General features: G+C 39.3%; 1 protein-coding gene across 1 annotated transcript in view; it reads right to left on the reverse strand.

Moving 5' to 3' along the window:
- PKHD1 (PKHD1 ciliary IPT domain containing fibrocystin/polyductin) overlaps positions 1-23483 on the reverse strand; it is a 424641-nt gene that overhangs the window by 150059 nt on the left and 251099 nt on the right. The window contains exon 52 of the mRNA XM_049716350.1: positions 381-518. Within this exon, the coding sequence (XP_049572307.1) occupies positions 381-518 (138 nt within the window). The remainder of the gene's footprint in view (positions 1-380; positions 519-23483) is intronic.

A 23483-nucleotide genomic window follows, 5' to 3' on the forward strand; every position in this document is an offset into this window, starting at 1 on the left:
AAATTTTCCTGTGAGTTGGTTGATCAAAGGATAACCAATCCACCCTACAAGATCTTCTGAAAGACTGAACCACGGGTAAATTCTCACACAAAGAACTAAAGGGAGAATTGATGTGTGGCCTGAAGGAGGCAAAAAGAGCCCTGCAATGAGTATGAGGACCCTGGGACCAGATGGCAGCAGACAGCGGGTGGACAGGAGGGGGTGACCAACAAACATCACCTCTGTCTGTGTCCAAAGCTTGCCAGGGAGAAGCTTTACTAGCAAACTTCCTCCTTGCTTCAGCCCTCCCCAAACTCCCTCAAGCAACCCTGCTGGAGGACACCATCCTCTCCCAAGGCCTCTCCCTCCTCCCAATCCTGGTGCCCTTGCCTTTGACTCACCGACTTTCAGTTCCCCGCCTGCAATGAGCATGCACGCCAGGCTCAGAACGTTGCTTCTGTCCACAGGGAATTCTAGAGTCCCCATCACATAGAGGCCTCTGAGGGACGGAAGATCTGTATCCACAAGGACAGTCCTGTCTGCAGAAGGAAAAGAAATTGCTCAGACGCATAAGCACAACGAGAATTACCTCCTCTCCTCCAGCGACCTGCACTGCGGTGCTCGAGGCAGTTCAGGAGCTGCTTCCCTTGCTGCCTGGGCCAGGACAGGGGCAGGAAGTGGAATAACAAATGGTTTTCCAAAGGCTAGGCTTTCATAAAGAGGCAGGGGAAACAAGAGGCATGATGCATACATTCTGCCATCGTTTTACAAACTGAGGGTCATGGCCAAAGGCATTGCTGATGCCCCAAACCCTGCCCCAAGCCTACTTTAGTGCAAATGTCCAGATGAGCTCCACACCCTTTGTCCCCATCCCTCCAGTTTGGCTCTCATGTCTGAGAGGTAGACAACCATACAGACGACCTTGGCCTCTGAAGTCAGACTATCTGGATGTGAATTCCAGCTCTGCTACTGTCTGACTGCGTGGACCAACAATTTTACCCCTCTGTGCCTCAGTTTTCTAATCTGTGAAGTGAAGATGATAATAAAAATACCTGCTTCATTCATAAGGTTTTTGTGAGGATTAAATGAATCAATAGACCTAAAGGGCTGAACCATTCTCAATTCCCCAATCCCACCACGAAAAGTCCAGTGTCTGGTACATGCTCAATAAACACTGGAAATTTTCATTATTAGTACTGTTGTCCATTAGCTTGGCAAGCTTACAGAGCTCATGGGACAACTTAAAGCTTATTCTTCATTTCCCCTTCCATAAAAGCAGTTTCCATACAACTTCAGGAGAAAGAAACATTGATTTTTGTTTGAAAGTAACAATAGAGTAATACATGAGTAAAAATTCACCTTTAAAACAGTAAATATTTCATGTGTGCCAAAGTATTAAGTGTTACTTTCTGAGGCTTGGTAGTAATTCAACCCAAATTAAAGATATCAAATAAACATTTCTGCTTACATCTTAAGTATCATAATCACTGACACATGCAAAGGTTTTTAAGGAATTTTTAAAAAAATTTATTTTGTTGAAGTATAGTTGATTTACAATGTTGTGTTAGTTTCTGGTGTAAAGTAATTCAGTTATATAAATATATATATTCTTTTTCATATTCTTTTCCATTATAGGTTATTAGAAGATAATGAATATAGTTCCCTGTGCTATACAGTAGGTCCTTGTTGGTTATCCACTCTATATATAATAGTTTGCCTCTGCTAATCCCATACTCTCAGTCCTTCCTTCTCCCACCCCCTCTCCCTTGGCAACCACAACTCTATTCTCTATGGCTGTGAGTCTGTTTCTGTTTCATATTTAAGGAATTTTTTAACATAATCTCACTTCTCATTCCAGAAAACAATGCACCTGTTGTTCTCAAGGACCTGCTCACCCAAATTAACTTCTCAGGAGTTGTCTTTTCTGGTTCCTGCCTACTGCTCAAAGGATAAGACCACCACACCTTCCTAGGGCAGAGAGCAGAGGGTTGTGAACCAATCATTTCCCTCTTCCTCCTGGTTCATAGTTAGACTACCTTTTCTAGCCTCCTCTACAATTAAATGAGCCATGTGACTGAGGTGTAGTCAATAAAATGTAGGCAGAATCGAAGTGTGACACCTCCGGACCTGGTCCCTAAATTCTCCTGCACGTATTCCCTCCCTCCCCTTGTGTCTCAGTTAAATAGTAGAACACAGGTTCTCATGGTGTGGGCATGGGAAAACAGCATCTGCATCACCCACTCATTCATCAGAAGCAACCCAAGTTTTAGCTCTGCTGGTAAGCCATTCATGGTCTCACACTGGATCCACCACTCCCCTGTGAAAATCTCTCTTGTTACAACATAGCACTAAAACACATTATTGTAATTACATACATGATTATTGCTTGTAAGGAGGGAACTGTCACTGGGCTGGTCCTCAGTGTCATTATGTCTTTCTCTCCAACTGTTACTTCCTTAGGAGAAGAGAACATCCCTTTTTCAAAATCCCTAGTGCTTACTGTGACATCAAAGATAAAGCCGTTAAATAAACATTGCCCAGATCTGTTGAGTTTAGTTCCCGACACCCCGTAAAATTCAAGTTTATTAGTGACTGATACAAAATGAATTATCAGGCTAAACAGATGAAAATAAATTTGCATTTCACTTTCAATTTCATGTTTGCTCCTTTCCACACATTCAAACAAGAGTGAAATATCTAGAGAATGTTCTAGGTTTAACATATATTTTATAGATTCATGGCTTTAACATGACTTCAAAAGCAAGATAGAAATTATTTCAAGCAAACACTTTTCAATACAAGAGTTCTATACAAATAGCCTTTATCTCTGCCAACCTATGGTCCATTCTACCAGTGTTTGGCTGTTGAACCTGATTGTACAAAATAACTGAATTTCTTCAATAAAGGTTTTCTCTCATTCACAAAATACACACAACACACACACACACACAAAAGCGTGATATTAGGTCTCTTTTGAATATACTTCTCAGTTAAAATATGTCTATTACATGGAATTTAAAGTTTTCCCTTTGGTCTTTAGCACATTCCCCCTTCGTAGATGTTTTTCTTTCTTTCATTTATTTTTTCTACTGTGCCATGAAGCTTGTGGGATCTTGGTTCCCAGGCAGGTCAGGCCCAAGCTCCTGTGGAAGGAGCTCTGAGTCCAAACCGCTGGACTAACAGAGAACCTCAGACCCCAGGGAATATCAATCAGAGTGAGGCCTCCCAGAGGTCTTCATCTCAGCACCAAGACCCAGCTCTATACAACTGCCTGCAAACTCCAGTGCTGGATGTCTCAAGCCAAACAACCAGTAAAACAGGAATACAGCACCACCCATCAAAAAAAAAAAAAAAAAAAGAAACAACAAAAAAATATGTTACATACGAAGGAGCAAGGTAAAAACCTACACGACCAAATAAATGAAGACAAAATAGGCAACCTACCAGAAAAACAATTCAGGGTAATGATAGTATAGATGATCCAAAATCTCGGAAACAGAATGGAGAAAATACAAGAAATATTTAACAAGGATCTAGAAGAACTAAAGAGCAAACAAACAGTGATGAACAACACAATTACTAAAATTAAAAATACTCTAGAAGGAAGCCGTAACAGAATAACTGAGGCAGAAGGATGGATAAGTGAGCTGGAAGATAAAATGGTGGAATAACTGCCAAGGAGCAGAATAAAGAAAAAAGAATGAAAAGAATTGAGGACAGTCTCAGAGACCTCTGGGACAACATTAAACACACCAACGTTCGAATTACAGGGGTCGCAGAAGGAGAGAAAAAAAAGGGTCTGAGAAAATATTTGAAGAGATTATAGTTGAAAACTTCCCTAACATGGGAAAGGAAATAGTCGATCAAGTCCAGGAAGCATAGAGAGTCCCATACAGGATAAACCCAAAGAGAAACACGCCAAGACACATATTTATCAAACTATCAAAAATTAAATACGAAGAAAAAATATTAAAAGCAACAAGGGAAAAGCAACAAATAATATATAAGGGAATCCCCATAAGGTTAACACCTGATCTTTCAGCAGAAACTCTGCAAGCCAGAAGGGATTGGCAGGACATACTTGAAGTGATGGAAGGGAAAAACCTACAACCAAGATTTCTCTACCCAGCAAGGATCTCATTCAGATTCAATGGAGAAATTAAAACCTTTACAGATAAGCAAAAGTTAACAGAATTCAGCACCACCAACCCAGCTTTACAACAAACGCTAAAGAAACTTCTCTAGGCAGGGAACACAAGAGAAGGAAAAGACCTACAAAAACAAACCCAAAACAATTAAGAAAATGGTAATAAGAACATACATTTCAATAATTACCTTACATGTAAATGGATTAAATGCTCCCACCAAAAGACATAGACTGGCTGAATGTATACAAAAATAAGACCCATATATATGCTGTCTACAAGAGACCCACTTCAGACCTAGGGACACATACAGACTGAAAGTGAGAGGAAGGAAAAAGATATTCCATGCAAATGGAAACCAAAAGAAAGCTGGAGTAGCAATTCTCATATCAGACAAAACAGACTTTAAAACAAAGACTATTAGAAGAGACAAAGAAGGACACTACATAATGATCAAGGGATCAATCCAAGAAGAAGATAGAACAATTGTAAATATTTATGCACCCAAAATAGGAGCACCTCAATACATAAGGCAAATGCTAACAGCCATAAAAGGGGAAATCGACAGTAACACATTCATAGTAGGGGACTTTTAACACCCCACTTTCACCAATGGACAGATCATCCAAAATGAAAATAAATAAGGAAACACAAGCTTTAAATGATACATTAAACAAGATGGACTTAATATATATAGGACACTCCATCCAAAAACAACAGAATACACATTTTTCTCAAGTGCTCATGGAACATTCTCCAGGATAGATCATATCTTGGGTCACAAGTCAAGCCTTGGTAATTTAAGAAAATTGAAATCATACCAAGTATCTTTTCCAACCACAATGCTATGAGACTAAATATCAATTACAGGAAAAAAAACTGTAAATCATACAAACCCATGGAGGTTAAACAATACTCTACTAAATAACCAAGAGATCACTGAAGAAATCAAACAGGAAGTCAAAAAATACCTAGAAAAAATAAACAATGAAAACATGATGGCCCAAAACCTATGGGATGCAGCAAAAGCAGTTATAACAGAGAAGTTTATAGCAATACAGTCCTACCTCAGGAAACAAGAAACATCTCAAATAAACAACATAACCTTACACTTAAAGCAATTAGAGAAAGAAGAACAAAAAAACCCCCAAAGTTAGCAGAAGGAAAGAAATCATAAAGATCAGATCAGAAATAAATGAAAAAGAAATGAAGGAAATGATAGCAAAGATCAATAAAACTAAAAGCTGGTTCTCTGAGAAGATAGACAAAAGTGATAAACCATTAGCCAGACTCATCAAGAAAAAAAGGGAGAAGACTCAAATCAACAGAATCAGAAATGAAAAAGGAGAAGTAACAACTGACACTGCAGAAATACAAAGGATCATGAGAGATTACCACAAGCAACTCTATGCCAATAAAATGGACAACCTGGAAGAAATGGACAAATTCTTAGAAATGCACAACCTTCCAAGACTGAACCAGGAAGAAACAGAAAATAAAAACAGAGCAATCACAAGCACTGAAATTGAGACTCTGATTAAAAATCTTCCAACAAACAAAAGCCCAGGACCAGATGGCTTCACAAGCGAATTCTATCAAACATTTAGAGAAGATCTAACACCTATCCTTCTCAAAACCTTCCAAAATATAGCAGAGGGAGGAACACTCCCAAACTCATTCTACGAGGCCACCGTCACCCTGATACCAAAACCAGACAAAGATGTCACAAAAAAAGAAAAGTACAGGTCAATAGCACTGACGAACATAGATGCAAAAATCCTCAACAAAATACTAGCACATTAAAAGGATCATACACCATGATCAAGTGGGGTTTATTCCAGGAATGCAAGGATTCTTCAGTATATTCAAATCAATCAATGTGATACACCATATTAACAAACTGAAGAAGAAAAACCATATGATCATTTCAATAGATGCAGAAAAATCTTTCGACAAAATTCAACACCCATTTGTGCTAAAAAATAAACTTTCCAGAAAGTAGGCATAGAGGGAACTGACCTCAACATAATAAAGGCCATATATGACAAACCCACAGCCAACATTGTCCTCAATGGTGAAAAACTGAAACTATTTCCACTAAGATCAGGAAGACAAGGTTGCCCACTCTAACCACTATTATTCAAGGTAGTTTTGGAAGTTTTAGCCACAGTAATCAGAGACGAAAAAGAAATAGAAGGAATCCAAATCAGAAGAGAAGTAAAGCTGTCACTGTTTGCAAATGACATGATACTATACATAGAGAATCCTAAAGATGGTACCAGAAAACTACTAGAGCTAATCAATGAATTTGGTAAAGTAGCAGGATACAAAATTAATGCACAGAAATCTCTTGCATTCCTATAAACTAAGGATGAAAAATCTTAAAGAGAAATTAGGGAAACACTCCCTTTTACCATTGCAACAAAAAGAATAAAATACCTAGGAATAAACCTATCTAAGGAGACAAAAGACCTGTATGCAGAAAACTGTAAGACACTGATGAAAGAAATTAAAGATGATACGAAATTAAAGATGGAGAGATATACCATGTCCTTGGATTGGAAGAATCAACATTGTGAAAATGACTCTACTACCCAAAGTAATCCACAGATTCAATGCAATCCCTACCAATGGCATTTTTCACAGAACTAGAACAAAAAATTTCACAATTTGTATGGAAAGACCAAAGACCCCGAATAGCCAAAGCATCATGAGAAAGAAAAACGGAGCTGGAGGAATCAGGCTCCCTGACTTCAGACTATACTACAAAGCTACAGTAATCAAGACAGTATGGTACAGGATAGAAAGCCCAGAGATAAACCCATGCACATATGGTCACCTTATCTTTGATAAAGCAGGCAAGAGTATACAATGGAGAAAAGACAGCCTCTTCAATAAGTTTTTCTGGGAAAACTGAGCAGCTGCATGTAAAAGAATTAAATTAGAACACTTCCTAAAACCATACACAAACATAAACTCAAAATGGATTAAAGACCTACATGTAAGGCCAGAAACTCTAAAACTCTTAGAGGAAAACATAGGCAGAACATTCTATGACATAAATCACAGAAACATCCTTTTGACCCATCTCCTAGAGAAATGGAAATAAAAACAAAAATTAAAAAATGGGACCAAACGAAACTTAAAAGCTTTTTGCACAGCAATGGAAACCATAAACAAGAGGAAAAGACAATCTTCAGAATGGGAAAAAATATTCGCAAACAAAGCAACTGACAAAGGATTAATCTTCAAAATATACAAGCAGCTCATGCAGCTCAAAATCAAAAAAACAAACAACCCTATCCAAAAATGGGCAGAACACCTATATAGACATTTCTCCAAAGAAGATATACAGATTGCCAACAAACTGATGAAAAGATGCTCAACATCACTAATCATTAGAGAAATGCAAATCAAAACGACAATGAGGTATCACCTCACACCGGTCAGAATGGCCATCATCAAAAAATCTACAAACAAGAAATGCTGGAGAGGTATGAAGAAAAGGGAACCCTCTTGCACTGTTGGTAGGAACGTAAATTGATACAGCCACTATGGAGAACAGTACAGGGGCTCCTTGTAAAACTAAAAATAGAACTACCATATGACCCAGAAATCCCACGACTGGGCATATACCGTGAGAAAACCATAATTCAAAAAGAGTCATGTACCACAACATTCATTGCAACACTATTTACAATAGCCAGGACATGGAAGCAACCTAAGTGTCCATCAACAGATGAATGGATAAAGAAGATGTGGCACATATATACAATGGAATATTACTCAGCCATAAAAAGAAACGAAATTGAAATAGTTGTAGTAAAGTGGATGGACCTAGGGTCTGTCATACAGAGTGAAGTAAGCCAGAAAGAGAAAAACAAATACTGTATGCTAACATATATATATATATGAAATCTAAAAAAAAAAAAAAGATTCTGATCAACCTAAGGGCAGGACAGGAATAAAGACACAGACATACAGAATGGACATGAGGACACGGTGAGCGGGAAGGGTAAGCTGGGACGAAGTGAGACAGTAGCATTGACATATATACAATACCAAATGGAAAATAGATAGCTAGTGGGAAGCAGCCGCATAGCACAGGGAGATCAGCTCGGTACTTTGTGATCACCTAGAGGGGTGGGATAGGGAGGGTGGGAGGGAAACGCGAGAGGGAGGGGATATGGGGATATACGTATGCATATAGCTGATTCACTTTGTTATACAGCAGAAAGTAACACAACACTGTAAAGCAATTATACTCCAATTAAGATGTTAAAAAAAAAAAAGATGAGTTAGACATGTCTCCCATCATCAGGTGAAGACAGACAAATAAATACAATGCAATATCCTTGAAATGATAATATACTTTTTCATTACATGGAGATTGACCTCATCTTCATTTTCATCGACTTCAAAACAGAAGTTCTGTCCAAGTGCCTATTATAAAAAAATTCTGTGAAAATGAAATAAACCTATTACCACTCAAGAATTTTGTAAAAGAATTCTCCTTGTATTACGGTAACAGAGATGACAGCTAGCATTGCAAGTGATGCAGGCAAAACACTTCCCCCTGACTTAGTATCTAGAGCAGATCAGGTCCAAATGGACCAACCCTCAGCTATAATGACAGCTTCTAGAGGATTTCTCTCTGTTCCAGGTGTGGAAAGTTAGGACCAATATGTCACACTGTCTAGGAGTAGCATGATTTCCATGAAGTTACTCAAGACGTTTCAGAAAAATCATTCAGAAGCAGTTATGCACACAACCCACTTAGAAACTTGAATGATAGACCACATCTAATTTAACTGTGGCCCAGTGCTTTTCACCTTGTCTTGACTTGGCCAAGGCTCCTGCATCCTACTATGTCAGTGACCAATCTATCCTACTGAAGAGAATGAGCACTGGCATATGGGAGGAACCATCTGGAATTTCTGTTGCTCGATGGGAGGCTGATGGGGGAACATATCCGTAAAGAGACTCCAAAAAGAATTAATGAGTACCAGATGTAATTAAAGACTTCTTTCCCCCTCAAAGGAGCTCAGGACCAGCCATGGGGTGGTGACTCTTGGTCCAGAATTACACCCTCTTTCTACTTGTTCATCCATCAAACACTAAACATCCCACCATCTTTATTTTAGTGTTTTTTCCCATGCGGTGTTTGGGGGTTTTCTTCTCCCCTGAAATGGTTGTATTTTGACAATGAGAAGGATAAAGCTTTATAAATAATATCTGGAAAGTTAACACTCAGGAAAAATCACCTGACTTTCCCCACGTATCAAATGCAACTACAAAAATAAAAACAAAGAGGCATTAGTCTTCTATAAATGCATAGCTACACTTAAGACCAGAAATCCTGAGCCACATCAAAAGGCAGATGTCTCTGACAGAAGGCGAGGGCTTCTTTGTATCAGGAATGATCTACTATAGCTACAAAGCATGCCATATAATTTCAAAACTAGATTTAAACTCATTTTATTCCCCCAGCAAAGTCAGGGGATCAAGGTCACTATTGTGTAGCATTCCAAGGGTCTGACATTCATTTAAATCCTGTAGAAAAGAGATCAAGGGCAAAGGGCACAGATCCTGGGAATAATGATGGGGTCTCGCGAATAAGCACAATTTAGGGCAGGCAGACCCACTGCTTGTGTTATATTCACTGTATCAGGCCCATAACTTAGGTGGTGAAGACAGTTTCCACGACAACCCTGCTATTGTCAGGAACACAGCCTACACCAACTTTGGACATGTCTCTGACTTCTAGGGGAGAATGATGGCATGCAAGGGCAGAGCAGGACATACAAGGACTATTTGTAGGCTTATTATTTTCCTGTATCTTCCATAATTAATAAGCTTGTTTCTACATTCAGTCTTAGCTCCAATACTTTCCCATAAATATGTGAACCAGTGGAAAAATAAGTTTTAATGCCATTTCAATCACTATTAAGTGACCCAATCTTCCTTTTTAAAAAGAGAAGACTATTTTTAGCTCTAAAGTAACTATTTTAGATATTTAGATATACATATGTACACAGTCATTGGTAGTATTTTCTCTCCTTTGTAGTCATTTAGCTTTTGGTGACTCTAACGATTTATCCAAATATTCCATCTATCACGATATATGAGGATGGTTCATCCAAAAATATTACTTTTATAATAGAATGGAAATTGTCATACATAAAGAGTTCACAGGAATGAAAGGTTAACATGATTGAAAATGAAAGTCAAGTAGACTAATTTACAGAGATGTTGGTATTCATTTATAAAGAATTCATTGTCTTATAGAAAAATCAGAACAAAGAAGTGCTAGAAGATGATGCAGTCTTTCTATAACTATATTCTTTTCAAAGAGCTGCTAACTTTACAGCCTGCCTTTTTCATCAAATCCACACAGGTGGTTTCTTTATTCTACTCTATCATTTTTTTCAAACTGGTCTTAAATATAGGCAGAAGAGGCAGTTTTCAAAGTACCCAGAGGCACATGATTCAGGCCTGAAAGCCAGCTTCCTTACACCTTGAAGAAAAGCCATCTGCCTGCCTGGTGTGTGTGTCTTTGGGGTGGGGGTAGGGGGAGGCTGCTCTCTTCACTCTCACCTCATGAGAAGAGTCCAAGTTAAACTTCGGACAACAAATTCCCATCCCCTCCCCACACACACTCTCTCTGTTTCTTTCTCCATCACAGACAAACGTGCATAATTCCCACAGTAGAATCAACATGTTAAATTATGATATTTTAATTGATCAATAAAATGTTTAACATACAGTGTTTATCTTTTCCTCTAATCTATACCATCTGTTCTTCAAAAATATTTTGAATCTATTTAATAGGAAGGTCTTTAAGTAAAATTACCAACTGTATCAGATCAATCCTCTAAAGCCCAAATTCTGAAAGGAACATACCAGAAGGTGCTGCCATTTTTATAGAAATAGAAAAGAATTTGTGCCTTCTTTTATTCCAGCTTTCTTGGTTTTGTTTTGTTTTTAGTCTTGAGATGCTGTTATGCTGCAGCTCTCTCCATTAGGCTTCAAAGAATTCAGCGTGGCCAACTTGGTATTGCCTTTTTTTAATACAACTTTAATATTTTAAAAATTGATGTATAATTGACATGCAAAAAGCTGTACATATTTCATGTATACAACTTAATGAGTTTAGAAATAAGTATACACCCATGTAACATCACTACAATCTAGGCCATAAACCTATCTATTCTTTCCAAAAATTTCTTCCCACCCGTTTAATTAATCAACTTATTTACTTATTTGTTATTACTTTTGGATAAGAACACTTAACATAATATCTACCCTCTTAGCAAATTTTAAGTACAGAATATCGTATTGTTTGCTATAGGCACTTTGCTGTACAATATCTCTCTATGATTTATTCATCATGCATAACTGAACATTGCACCCTTTGACTAGTACCTCTTCGTTTCCCCATCTTCCCTGTCCCGGCAACCACTCAATTTAAAAAATGGGCAAAGGAACTGAATAGACATTTCCCCAAAGAAAACATAACAAATGTACCACAGGTATATGAAAATGTGCTCAACATCACTAATCATCAGGGAAATGCAAATTAGAACTACAAGATATCACCTCACAACCCTTAGTATGGCTTTTATCAAAAAGAAAAAAGAAAACACAGATAACAAGTGTTGGCAAGAAACCGGAGAAAATGGGACCTTAGTGCACTGTTGGTGGGAATATAAACTGGTACAGCCACAATGGAAAACAGTATGGAGGTTCCTCAAAAAATTAAAAATAGAACCACCATATGATCCAGAAATTCCACATCTGGGTATTTACCCAAAGGAAGTGAAAACAGGACCTCAGAGATATCTGCATGCCCATGGTCATTGGTTTTGCCACTTGAAACAAGGTCCATGGTGCTCTGATTGCTCAGGTGACTCGAGACTCAAAAAAACAAGCAACAGGATAACAACAGCAAAAACCTAGACCTTGCAATCCCCAGGAGACATAAAAGTGAAGAGCAGGCATTCTGATAAATTTGAGGTCAGATGTTTTATCCACGTAATGAGGGCAGAGGCTTTATCCACATAATTCTGTTATCTCAATGTATCATTAATGAATCTGTACTAACCTGAAGTTTCATGATTAAATTCCTCTCCATCCCTTGCCGTACATGACACATTCATATTTGGAAAGGCATAAACTGATAAGTCTCAGGTGATCCAATTATTAAATTTTTACATGTGGCAGTTAGTGTTAAAGCCAAATGAGGCACCAAATTTATTTTATGTGGGTTTTTGTTTTATTTCCTTAAGAAAAATAATGAAATCAGCTTGTAGTAAATAAATATATTTTCCCAATTTAATCCTGAAGAAAAAACATGAAGATCTATGAAATAAGTGATATAGCTCCATGTAGCAAACATTATATTCAATGAGTTTATTTCCCCTTCAGCTCTTTTTTGAAAACAAATCCTCTCTTTTTTTCTCTGCTTGACACTAGAGAGGGCAATGTGTCCAGAAAACTATGAGATTCTTAACTCTTCTTTAATATTATTGGTTATTGTTTTCTCAAGCTTTCAATTATTTCTTCCAGCTGGAGGGAAAAACCCCTCCAAAACACTATTAAATTCCTTAAAAATAAAATGCTTGTATTCTATTTGTTTTAAAAATTATATGCATTATTTCATAAATGCATAATTGATGCTTAAAAGAGAACTTAGAATATAGTACCTGACTAATAAATATTGAGTAAATAACCTCTGTTCTACATTTTAACACATTGTATTCAAGTTCACAACTTCGGAGCAAACTAGTCTGTATTTTCCATTCCTAAGATCATGAACTGCTTATGTTCTATATAAATATAAGAATTACTTCTGTAGAGGTGTTCACTGTCCTCAACATTTCCATTGTTATATATTTTAAAAATTCCCAAAGTCTTTAAGAATTTCTTTGTAAATTCCAATAAATTACATTTATTTAATGCTTGGGGTTTCCAAAATAACTTCCTTTCCCCTTGAGTTCAAATACATCCCAGAGACCATGAAGGTTCCTAAAACTTTTATTCACAATTCACATGTATTTCAACAATAATATCCAGACTTTACAACCCCTGCCATAAGTCCCAATACTCTAAAATATCTTCATACTGCTTGGCAAAGATACTGAAATCCCCATCCTTAGGTTTAATCGTTCTTTTTAATCCAGGGTGTCTAGAAATTCCCAAGAGAAGAATGATATATAAAGCAAAGCATTATCACTGACCAATAAGTTTATTCATTCACCCATTCATTCACTTAGCAAATATTATCAAGTGCTTTGTTGGATACTGGCATATGTAAAAGAAATGAATATAAATAAAATAAGGCTTCCCATTCCACAGAGAGAAGTAAATACTTTTATGAGATTGATCGGATGAGTTTTTGGTGGAAGGAAGAAGTAGATCTGAATCCTTTTTAGTATTTGCTTCTGATATGCACCAAAATAATCATGGCAAGACCCAGGCACTATTTCAAAGTAAGGAACATTGTGTCTGTTTCTCCCTTCTTTCTAGTGCCCATCCATCCCCGAGAACCCAATGCCTTCATTTGCTCATAACCCCCAATGGCTGGAATCCCCATGATGCCCCACCTACCTACCCTCCACACATATCCAGGGTCTAAGTAGTTCTACAGTCCCATTCACATCTCAAGGATACCCCCATTCTCTCCAGGCTACAGTCACTGACACCTGACTAATAAAGAATTAGTGTAAGAAAAACATGTAGGCTAATCCATCTACTACTATTTGCCCAAGTGCAGCAGAATGCTCACCTGATTAGAATTCAGAGACCTAAATCTGAATCCCAAATAAGCCATTCCTTGGGAAAATTGCTTAGCTTCTCTGATTTTCTGTTCCCCGCGTGCAAAATAAGAGAACTAATACTTCATGGAGGTGATAGTAAGGATTAGGTGAAACATCACATATAAAAGTATTACAGTGGGGCTTCCCTGGTGGCGCAGTGGTTGAGAGTCCGCCTGCTGATGCAGTGGATGCGGGTTTGTGCCCCAGTCCGCGAGGATCCCACGTGCCACGGAGCAGCTGGGCCCGTGAGCCATGGCCGCTGAGCCTGCGCTCCAGAGCCTGTGCTCCGCAACGGAGAGGCCACAACAGTGAGAGGCCCACACACCACAAAAAAAAAAAAAAGTATTACAGTGCCTGCCCTTACCAGGCATAAAAGTATTAGCTATCATCTGTTTTTTACACCCAACATATATTTTTGAATGTTCGCTCTATGCCTGTCACTTCATTATTTGGTGAGCCAAAGAGACATAGGCCTGGCTCTCATGAAACTTAAGTTTTTGTGGAGGAAACAGACATCTAAATATAATCACACAGATAACTACATAGGCACAAACTGTGCTAAGTGGTAAGAAGGAAAAATGCAAAATATCATGGGGATAGAGCACCCTAGACAGAAAAAGTAGTATATATGAATAGCACAAAGTGGGGGAAGCTCCATACACCCAGAAGACTGACAAATAGCAAGGGCACCTAGACTGAAGAAGCTGGGGGACAGTGGTGAGAGGCGGAGGTGGAAAGGCAGGCAGGTGAGCGGGTCAGGCAGGACTTTGAAGGCTACGTGACAAACTGGAGACATTCTCCTAAGAGTGACATAAAGCCAACAAAGAGTTCTAAGCAGGGAAATTACATAACCACTTTGTATTTTTAAAAGATCACTCTGGCTGCAGTGGAGAAGAATGGAGTTGATAAGGGCAAGACAAGCCAGAGGAGAATACCTAAGGGGCATCCTAGTGGTTCACCTGAGAGGTGGTGAAAGGAGAGATGATGAAAAGCAGGCAGATGGGAGAAATACTTAGGAACAGAATATACAAGATTGGTTGAAGTGTCAAGAAGAACTGTGCAGTCGGTAATGGGAGACGACATCATGGGCTCAATCCAAAAAGCTGGGGAGGAGCAAGGTGGCAGCTGGGAATGGCAGACTCGTGCAGGGAGGAGAGGGATAGAGGATGCTCTCCAGGGGTTTAGTTTGAGATACCTGTAAGTCATCTTAGCAGAGGTTTCAATTTGACAGTTGGACATATGGGTCTGATACTTGGAAAAAGAAAAAATATTTTCCTGGCTTTAAATACTGTCTATAGGTTGATGGCTATCAAATTTACATTCTCAGAAATACTGGGGAAGCAGAGACAGAACGAGGAGAGAAGAACTAGCATCAAGAAGTCGATGAGGGCTCAAGGGAATTTTTTAATCATATGGACATGCAAAAAGATGCATAAATGCTGTTGGGAAGCATCCTGTAGCAGGGAAAGGTTGTAGACAGGGAAAGGAAACAACCTGGAGGGGAAGACCGGCACGTGATGCAGGGAACGCCAGGTGAGACTGACCTTTGAGAGAAGGTAAAACACTTTCTCTGTTAGAACAGAAGAGAAGAAGGTAGGGGCACATGCAATCCGTGTGCACTCATCTCCTTTCAAGAGGAAACTGAATATTTGTACAAAGTGTACAAATTAAAACACCCTGCAAAGATTGCAAACTTGGGACACCCTTTCAGCTCACCTTTAAATCACATAATGTAAACATTAAAATCCACCTGACAATAACCAATCAGGGATGATCTCTATTACAAAACTTTTTGTATGAAATGAATCTATATATCTGGGCATTTGGCTTAGTTTCTCCCTAAGAAATTATATTCCCTCTACAACATCTGAATGGGGTTCTTTTAAAAGTAATTGAATTTATAGATTCATATGGGGGAAAAATGTTGGCAACGTTGTGTCTTCTTGTACTAGTGTGTCATAATTTATTCACCTAAGTTTTAAGGTTTTTTCTTTTTTTCATATGCCTTGTTAAGTTTACATCTAGGGTTTTTTTCCATAAAAAGTAGAATCTTTTGTCTATTACCTTTTCTAATTGATGATTATTATGATATAAGAATGTTATTGCTCATTATATATTGGTGTGGTTTCAGCTGTTTTACTGACCTCTTTTGTTTAACAATATTTCATTTGAATTTCTTGTATTTTTCTAGTGAAAAATAATGTTTACCAGTAATTGTTTTCCTCCTTCTTTCTCATGGTTATGCCCTTTATTATATTTTTTCTTGTCCTATTGCATTGTCTGTCATCTCCAGTCACAGGAGCTGTTTTGCTCCTGACTCTAACAGAAAGTAATTAATCTTTCATGGTTATCTTTGAACTTTCCTGTGGATTTCTAATAAATACTTTATATCAGGTTAAGAAAATTTTCTTCTATTTCTAGCCTAATAATTTTGGGGTTGGTTGAGTAGGCAATGAAATCGATCAAATGCTTTCTCTTTCATAAGTTGGTAAGCCTTTGTGGGAAATCCTCTTGCTACTCCTACAGAATCCTCTTGTTATTACCAGGTAAACATTTTTCCTTTGGGTGGGGAGAAGATAAGTTTGACACACTGTGATCATTAGCTGTAACTTTTGCCCCTAAGTAATGCATAAAGATAGCTCTGTGCCCCATTCAAGAGGAAGACTGCATATTTTTCACACCAAGAAAAAAAAGCAGAAAATGGAATACTGTCAAAAAATCTTGCTTGAAATATTTGCTTAGATTTTATTTTTATTTTATTTACATGCTTCTATGAAATAACTTGGAGAAATTTTCCCTTCAGTGTCCCAAATATGCTGAGAAACTTGTGACTGGACACCATTATAAACCTATAATTTGTTTCAATGATTTACTCCTTCCTCAGCACTTCTTAACCCATCCTCTCTGCCCCACTGTCCTAGTATGTTTTTTTTCTTCATACTCAAAGTTAGTTCCCCAAAATAAATAACACTTCCATCACTCACCCCCATGACTACATGGCCTCTGCAGCCTTGGACGTTTTAGGTCTTCAAGAGCCCATTCTTATGTAGAGAGACAGAGTAGTGTAGGTGAAAACTGGCACTGTATTTGATAAGGGGAGAAAGTTAAACTTTTTTGGCCGTTCTCTGGCTCTTCATATATTGAAAAGTGTGCCTTATTATTATAAAGAGATTCAAGGTACAGTCTTGGGGAGAGAAAGGTGTTCTAATGTTGCCTTAATTAATTACGTTAATAAATTTTTCCTGAAGTAGAAACATACTTGCATTCCTAGGATTAAACTCTATTTAATCATTATATATGATTCTTCTAAAGTACAGGTACATTTGATTTTCTAAAACTTCTCATCAATGTCAATTAGATTAGCACCTAATATTCTTTCTTTGTGCTCTCTTTGTCTAATTTTAGAATCAATTTTATAGCTTTGAGAATGAATTCAGAAGCTTTGTGTCTTCTTCCGGGCTCAAAAAGTGTTGATATTTTGGTGATTACATGTTCCTTGAAGGTATGTTTTGAAGTTTTTAAGAAGCATCCTGAGTGATTTCAGACATAGGTGGGCTATGGATTCCACTTTGGAAATCAACTGGCCCAGAGAAATTCTCCCACTCGTACAATAAGGTATAAATATTTTTGCTGTAATAATGCTTGTAAAAATTGGGGGAAAAAGTTAAGTTCATCAGTAAAATAGTAGTTCAATAAATCATGTTACATTTTTTCTCTGGAATAGTCATTTTAGTAGGACGTAGTAGATTTCTTTTTACTGATATGTTATCTCCAAGATATATTGTTAATTTTTTAGAAGTCCATATGAATACTTAGGACATATTTTCATGCTGAATTGATTCAAAATGCAAATCATTAGTAGTTTACAACCTTCTCAGTTGATCTCATGCGCGCTAAAGTTTAAGAACTTCTGCTCTCAATCTTGGTTTCCTTGTGCACAGACTGTGGTGCCAACATCACAGCATCTTTATAAGCTTCAGTGAGATAAAATGATATTAACACAACGCCCGGCACATAAAAGAACTGAACTCATTTTATCATCTTATTAAACAAATGAGTATATTATTACCAGTGGCACTACTATTAACACTATACTGTAATTACTATTACTAAATGAAGGATCTAAATCTCTTTGATCTGTCATATGTTTCTGTAGCCTTATATTTACATAATGTATCCCTTTTTTTGGCTCAAAAAATTAAATTTGAATACTTCTGCTATTTCTTGCATCATTTTTTGCTGATAATATTTTACTGCCTTCTGATTTTAACCCAGCCTCTCTGACTACTATCATTCAAGTAATGTGGGACCTTGTGGCAAGGCCAGCACTTGGCACTGAAGTGCTGGAATGGTCCTTATTATGCAGTGTGATTTGGGTTTGCCTGTGATGGAATATGGTGGAATTTGGATGGGAGAAGAAAAGATACTAAAATCGTAGAGTTGCCAAAAATTGTGGCTAAAGTTTTCCTCTCTGAGTGGGGCTTGAATTAAGCATGCTATGGCAAAAACTATTTACCAATAAAATACTCTATTTTCCAAGTACCAACCAGTCTCTCCCTTTTCTTTGTTACCTGAAAGACCTTGGCACGAAGCTACATGCCCCTTTGGTCCTAGTTCTCCTTTTCCCTTGGGGAAAAAAGTCCACATTTCTCACACAGCTTAAGAGAAGAGACTCATAACCATACTTAATGTATAAAAGCTGTGATTTCCATGCAAACTGCTGCCTTCCCAGAAAAACAGAAAAGCCCTCTTTAGCCGTTTAAAACCCTTTAACTGTTTCCTTCCCTTTCCACTTGAACTACTGGGCTGCTCTGCCAGAAGCCTTCTCTGATGAATGAGATAATTTAAGAAGTGTGAGAAGCCTTTTTAATTCATTCAGACTCTTAAGATATCATTAAATACACACCAGGTACACACACCCGGAGCCAAAAAGACATACTGCACCACTCCGAAGATTCCCTCAGTTACAATGATTTCCTCACTAGTGCTATGATTCAGACCTGAACTAGTCAAACAGCAGCACTTGGGTCCCTTTGCAGTAGCCAGTGTCATAGCTCTAAGCAGGCGCTGATGTTTTCTCGTTTACCCTCTTCTTTTTATAGTTTCACCAAAAAAAGAAAACAAACAAAACCAGGTGCGTCCACGCTATGCAAATGAGAAAAGGTAACCTCTGAAACAATTTCCCAGCAAGCAAAAGATCCCCAAGCTGCTCTAGCTAACACCACAGGAGGTGTGTCATCTACCCAGGTGCTAAGCCAGGGCGGGCCTGCGGGCTGGGGAGGCAGTTAAGTCCCCAGAGAGCTCAGAGCTCCTGCTCAGCAAGCCACGCCAGGCCCAGCAGATCCTCAGGTGCTGACCCACGGGAGGAACATCAGGCTCCGGTGCAAGGTGCGGGGAGGAGCTTGAGCGAAGGCCACCAGCTCAGCAGGGGAGAAGGGAAAGCCACTGGGAACACAAGAGTTCGGAGAACTCCACTGGCAAAAGGAATGAGCCTGGGGCTTCCCTGGTGGCGCAGTGGTTGAGAGTCTGCCTGCCGATGCAGGGGACACGGGTTCGTGCCCCGGTCCGGGAAGATCCCACATGCCGCGGAGTGGCTAGGCCCGTGAGCCATGGCCTCTGAGCCTGCGCGTCCGGAGCCTGTGCTCCACAACGGGAGAGGCCACAGCAGTGAGAGGCCCACGTACCGCAAAAAAAAAAAAAAAAAGAAGGAATGAGCCTGAACTCTCTTGCACAGAGCATCCTCTTAACTGTGGGAAGCACAACTCACAGAGTAAGTTTCTGGCCCAAGGAACCTGAATAAATGCTGGCATTGAACGATTCCCAGGCCAGGTTCTGCGGCGGACCACCAGGGCTCCCCAACAAGGTCAGCACCTGCTAGTCAGTTGCTAAGGTTCTTAGGGTCTCACCACCCTCCACCCATCCCTAGTGTGCAAAGATTCTCAGAGTGACAGTAACAGCTCTCCCTTCAGCTTCCAAAACCCCTAGAAACACTTTCGCAGGAACCGACTAGGCAGTACCTGCCTCTCACTCTCCTTTACTCACTCTAGCATTTATGGAGTCTCGGCTCCACACCAAATCTTGTGTTTTCCACTGGGATAAGTTGAATAAGATAGGGCCTCTGTCCTCAAGGCAACATAAACGTAAATAATAATTACAGAATAAGGAAATAGGATGGAAATAGGCCCAAGGTGTTGTAGGAACACAGAAGAAAGAGAACTACATCAAACGGGATTCAGGGACACTTTCTGGAAGAGGTGACACTAAGTTGAGTGTTCAAAGACAGAAAGTAGCAACTGGCAGAGGGTTAGGGTGGGAGAAGTGGGAAGGATGGGTGGGGCAAGTTCCAAGCAGAGAGAATGGCAAGTATAAATGAGCGGAGAGGAGAAAGCGCCGCCTCAGTCCGAAAACAGTAAGTAGACGCGTGCGACTGGTCGGCAGGGCGCACAGGGAAGAGCTGAGCAGCGAGGCCAGATCACAAAGGACTCTGTGGTCCAAATCAATGATGTGGAGATTTACCCTAAAGGCCTTGGGGAGCCCCTAGAATATTCTACAATATTCTATACCCAAGACCAAGGCCTTCGGAAAATTGAAACTTGCTGCTTTTGACACTTAGGTTTTTCAGGTTTCCAAAAAGGTTAACCTATTCTCAAAACAAAATAGGTTCTGAAGTCAAATTTCTAATTTTATATGTTGTCACTTAATTTTTAAAACATCTAAAGTGATATACATATAGAATGATATGTACCATACACAGCACAGTCCAAATAAAGAGGACTCTTACTATAGTTAGTAAACACTAATATGGTATTACAGCAACCACCCCAAGGCATCCAGCCTCACTATGCCAACAACAATCATTCCTGCTGACCCACTGCAAGTCCAGCAAGGATGCCATCAATATGAGTGGAAGAGAGTGTCCGGGATTCATCAGCATTCCATCCAGTTCACTGTCCATTCATTCATTTAACAAAAACACAGAGAGCATCTCCTCTGTTCCAGAGCTATCATGGACCATAGGAACACAAAGATGCGAAGCTCCTGTTGGTACTCATCATGTCCTGGAAGACAGCAGGGTGACACCCGCCTTTTGCACCTGTGAGCACAGCCCAGCCGATCCTGGCACAGTGCAGTATGCTCACCACCTCTGTGCAAACCCTCCACACACTACTGCCGCCTGAGAAATGCAGTCAGAGGGGCTATCCGACTGTCCTTAAACCAGACAAAAACCCAGCTCAATCCAGGTAAGAGCAATGTTTTTTTATCCAGACACTAACTTGCCATCAGGCAATGTTATCATGTAAATAAAGTGAGGCAAACGGATGGCTTCAGACAGGATCCAGGGCTCACAAGGCATCACTGATGTGACAAATGCAAGAAAGTGAGGACAAGCCATTCGACACAGAGCAGGCCCTAGGAGTACACAGCAGCCTGACAAACAGCATCCTGGTCTTAACAACACATCTGTAGCAAAAAGCAGTCATATCCTACCTATAGGTTTTTGTTTATTAAATGCCATTAATTTTCAAATATGGGGATATACCTCTAAGAAACAGATATTCCTAACTTTCTCTTAAAATATGCTTTATGGTGGTGTATCTGTTTATATCACCATGACCCTTTAGATCATAGCCTTTGAAGGGCTCTATTCTGATCCCTCCCACATGATTAAATAGGGATAGTGTAATGAACTAAACACACTCAAGGAATCTGGAGGCCTAGATTTGAATCTGTGCTGTCTCCATGATCTCTAAACTCTTTCTTGGATACCCCTTTTGGGTCCCATTTTCCTCAGTTATAAAATGAGATATAATTGTGGCAGAGACCACTAGTTGTCTCCCAGTATCTTTTTTCTTTTCCCTTAGTCACAAGAACTCCAAGTTTTAGCTGAATACATTGTCACCTAGTCAAAAGATTACATTTCCCAGTCTCCTTTCCCATTAGTTATGGCCATTCGGGCAAGTTTTGGCCAATAAGATGTAAGAAGTGGTGTGAAGTGTGACTTAGAGGTGGAATCCTTCCTAACTCCTGCTGCCTAGAATGTGGTTGCAATGGCTAGAGCTCCAGACGACATCTTGGACCACAGAGTAACTTTGGGAATGGAAACAGCACATAATGGAGCAAATAGAGTCCAAGTTCCTGACACCACAGAACAGACATAAGAGAGATAGAAATTTCTCTTTTTCAGGTCTTTGTTACTCACAGAAGACCTAATCTTACCTAATACAACTGATGCCTAACCTCATGGAGTGGTAGCAAATGTTAAGTGTGAGAGTACTTTGTACTCAGAGTGTTTCCCTAAAATCTTGCCATCATGAGCTGCTCTGTGAATAAAAGGGTTACCTGGTTAAACATCCTGGAGAAACAGCACATACTATATCCCTCTGGAAATTACACAATCCATATTATCATATAAAGGGCTTTGAAAAGAACAGAAGCAAAGAAATTATTTTTCTGTTTAGTCCCAAATTTCCCAAACTCATTTGACATCATTATCTTTCTTACATGGGATGCTTATAAAGAGCTAATTTCATAGGAAACAATTTGAGAAATTCTGGGTAAACTTACCGTTAGTAATAGGTAACATCTACATGACTGTTTTAGCCTTACAGTACGGTTTACCTAATTAGATTCATGTCATTACAGTCCAGGTCCTCAGGTATATGCTTTCATAACTCTCTGTATGTTTTCTACAGCAATTCTTTTTATTTATTTATTTATTTTTGGCTGCGTTGGGTCTTCATTGCTGCGCGCGGTCTTTCTCTAGTTGTGGTGAGCGGGGGCTACTCTTCATTAAGGTGCACAGACTTCTCATTGCAGTAGCTTCTCTTGTTGACAGCATGGGCTCTAGGCATGAGGGCTTCAGTAGTTGTGGCTCATGGGCTTAGTTGCTCCACAGCATGTGGGATCTTCCCAGACCAGGGCTGGAACCCGTGTCCCCTGCATTGGCAGGTGGATTCTTAACCACTGCACCACCAGGGAAGTCTCTCTACAGCAATTCTTAATTTTATTAGTTTATAATGCTCACTTTGAAGAGGAGTTTTAACCACTTTCACTCCCTGGATAGTGTGAAGGCCAAGGGCTCCTCAGGGCCCATGTAGATCCTAATGAACTGAATGTAGGAATCCGCCTTCTAAGGGAGCATTCCTGAATACACATAAGAAATTCTGAGAAACACTGACATAAGGGTAAAATAAGAGATTTTTAATGTGTTTTCAAGTAAGGGGGAAAAAGACAGAGTTACCAGCAAGACCCCATTACTGGGCTCAACTGGTCTGGATGTCCAAGAGAGATAACTTACATGGCTGGAAACTGATGTTGGCTACTAGCTAGAGTTCATCTGGGCTGCCAAGCAGTGTGAAAAACACAGGGCCTCCATAGGATTTGGGGTTCCCATAGCCTGAGGGCTGCATCCCAAAAGGGAGCATCCCAAGAGCAAGAAAGACATCCAGGCAAAATGGTCTTCTTATGCAAGTGTTCTTCTGACCTAGGCCTGAAAGTCCCAGAACATCACTTCTACTATATTCTATTGGTCAAGCAAGTC

This window comes from Orcinus orca, chromosome 10 (genome assembly GCF_937001465.1).
Source record: "Orcinus orca chromosome 10, mOrcOrc1.1, whole genome shotgun sequence".
Classification (NCBI taxonomy): Eukaryota; Metazoa; Chordata; class Mammalia; order Artiodactyla; family Delphinidae; genus Orcinus; species Orcinus orca.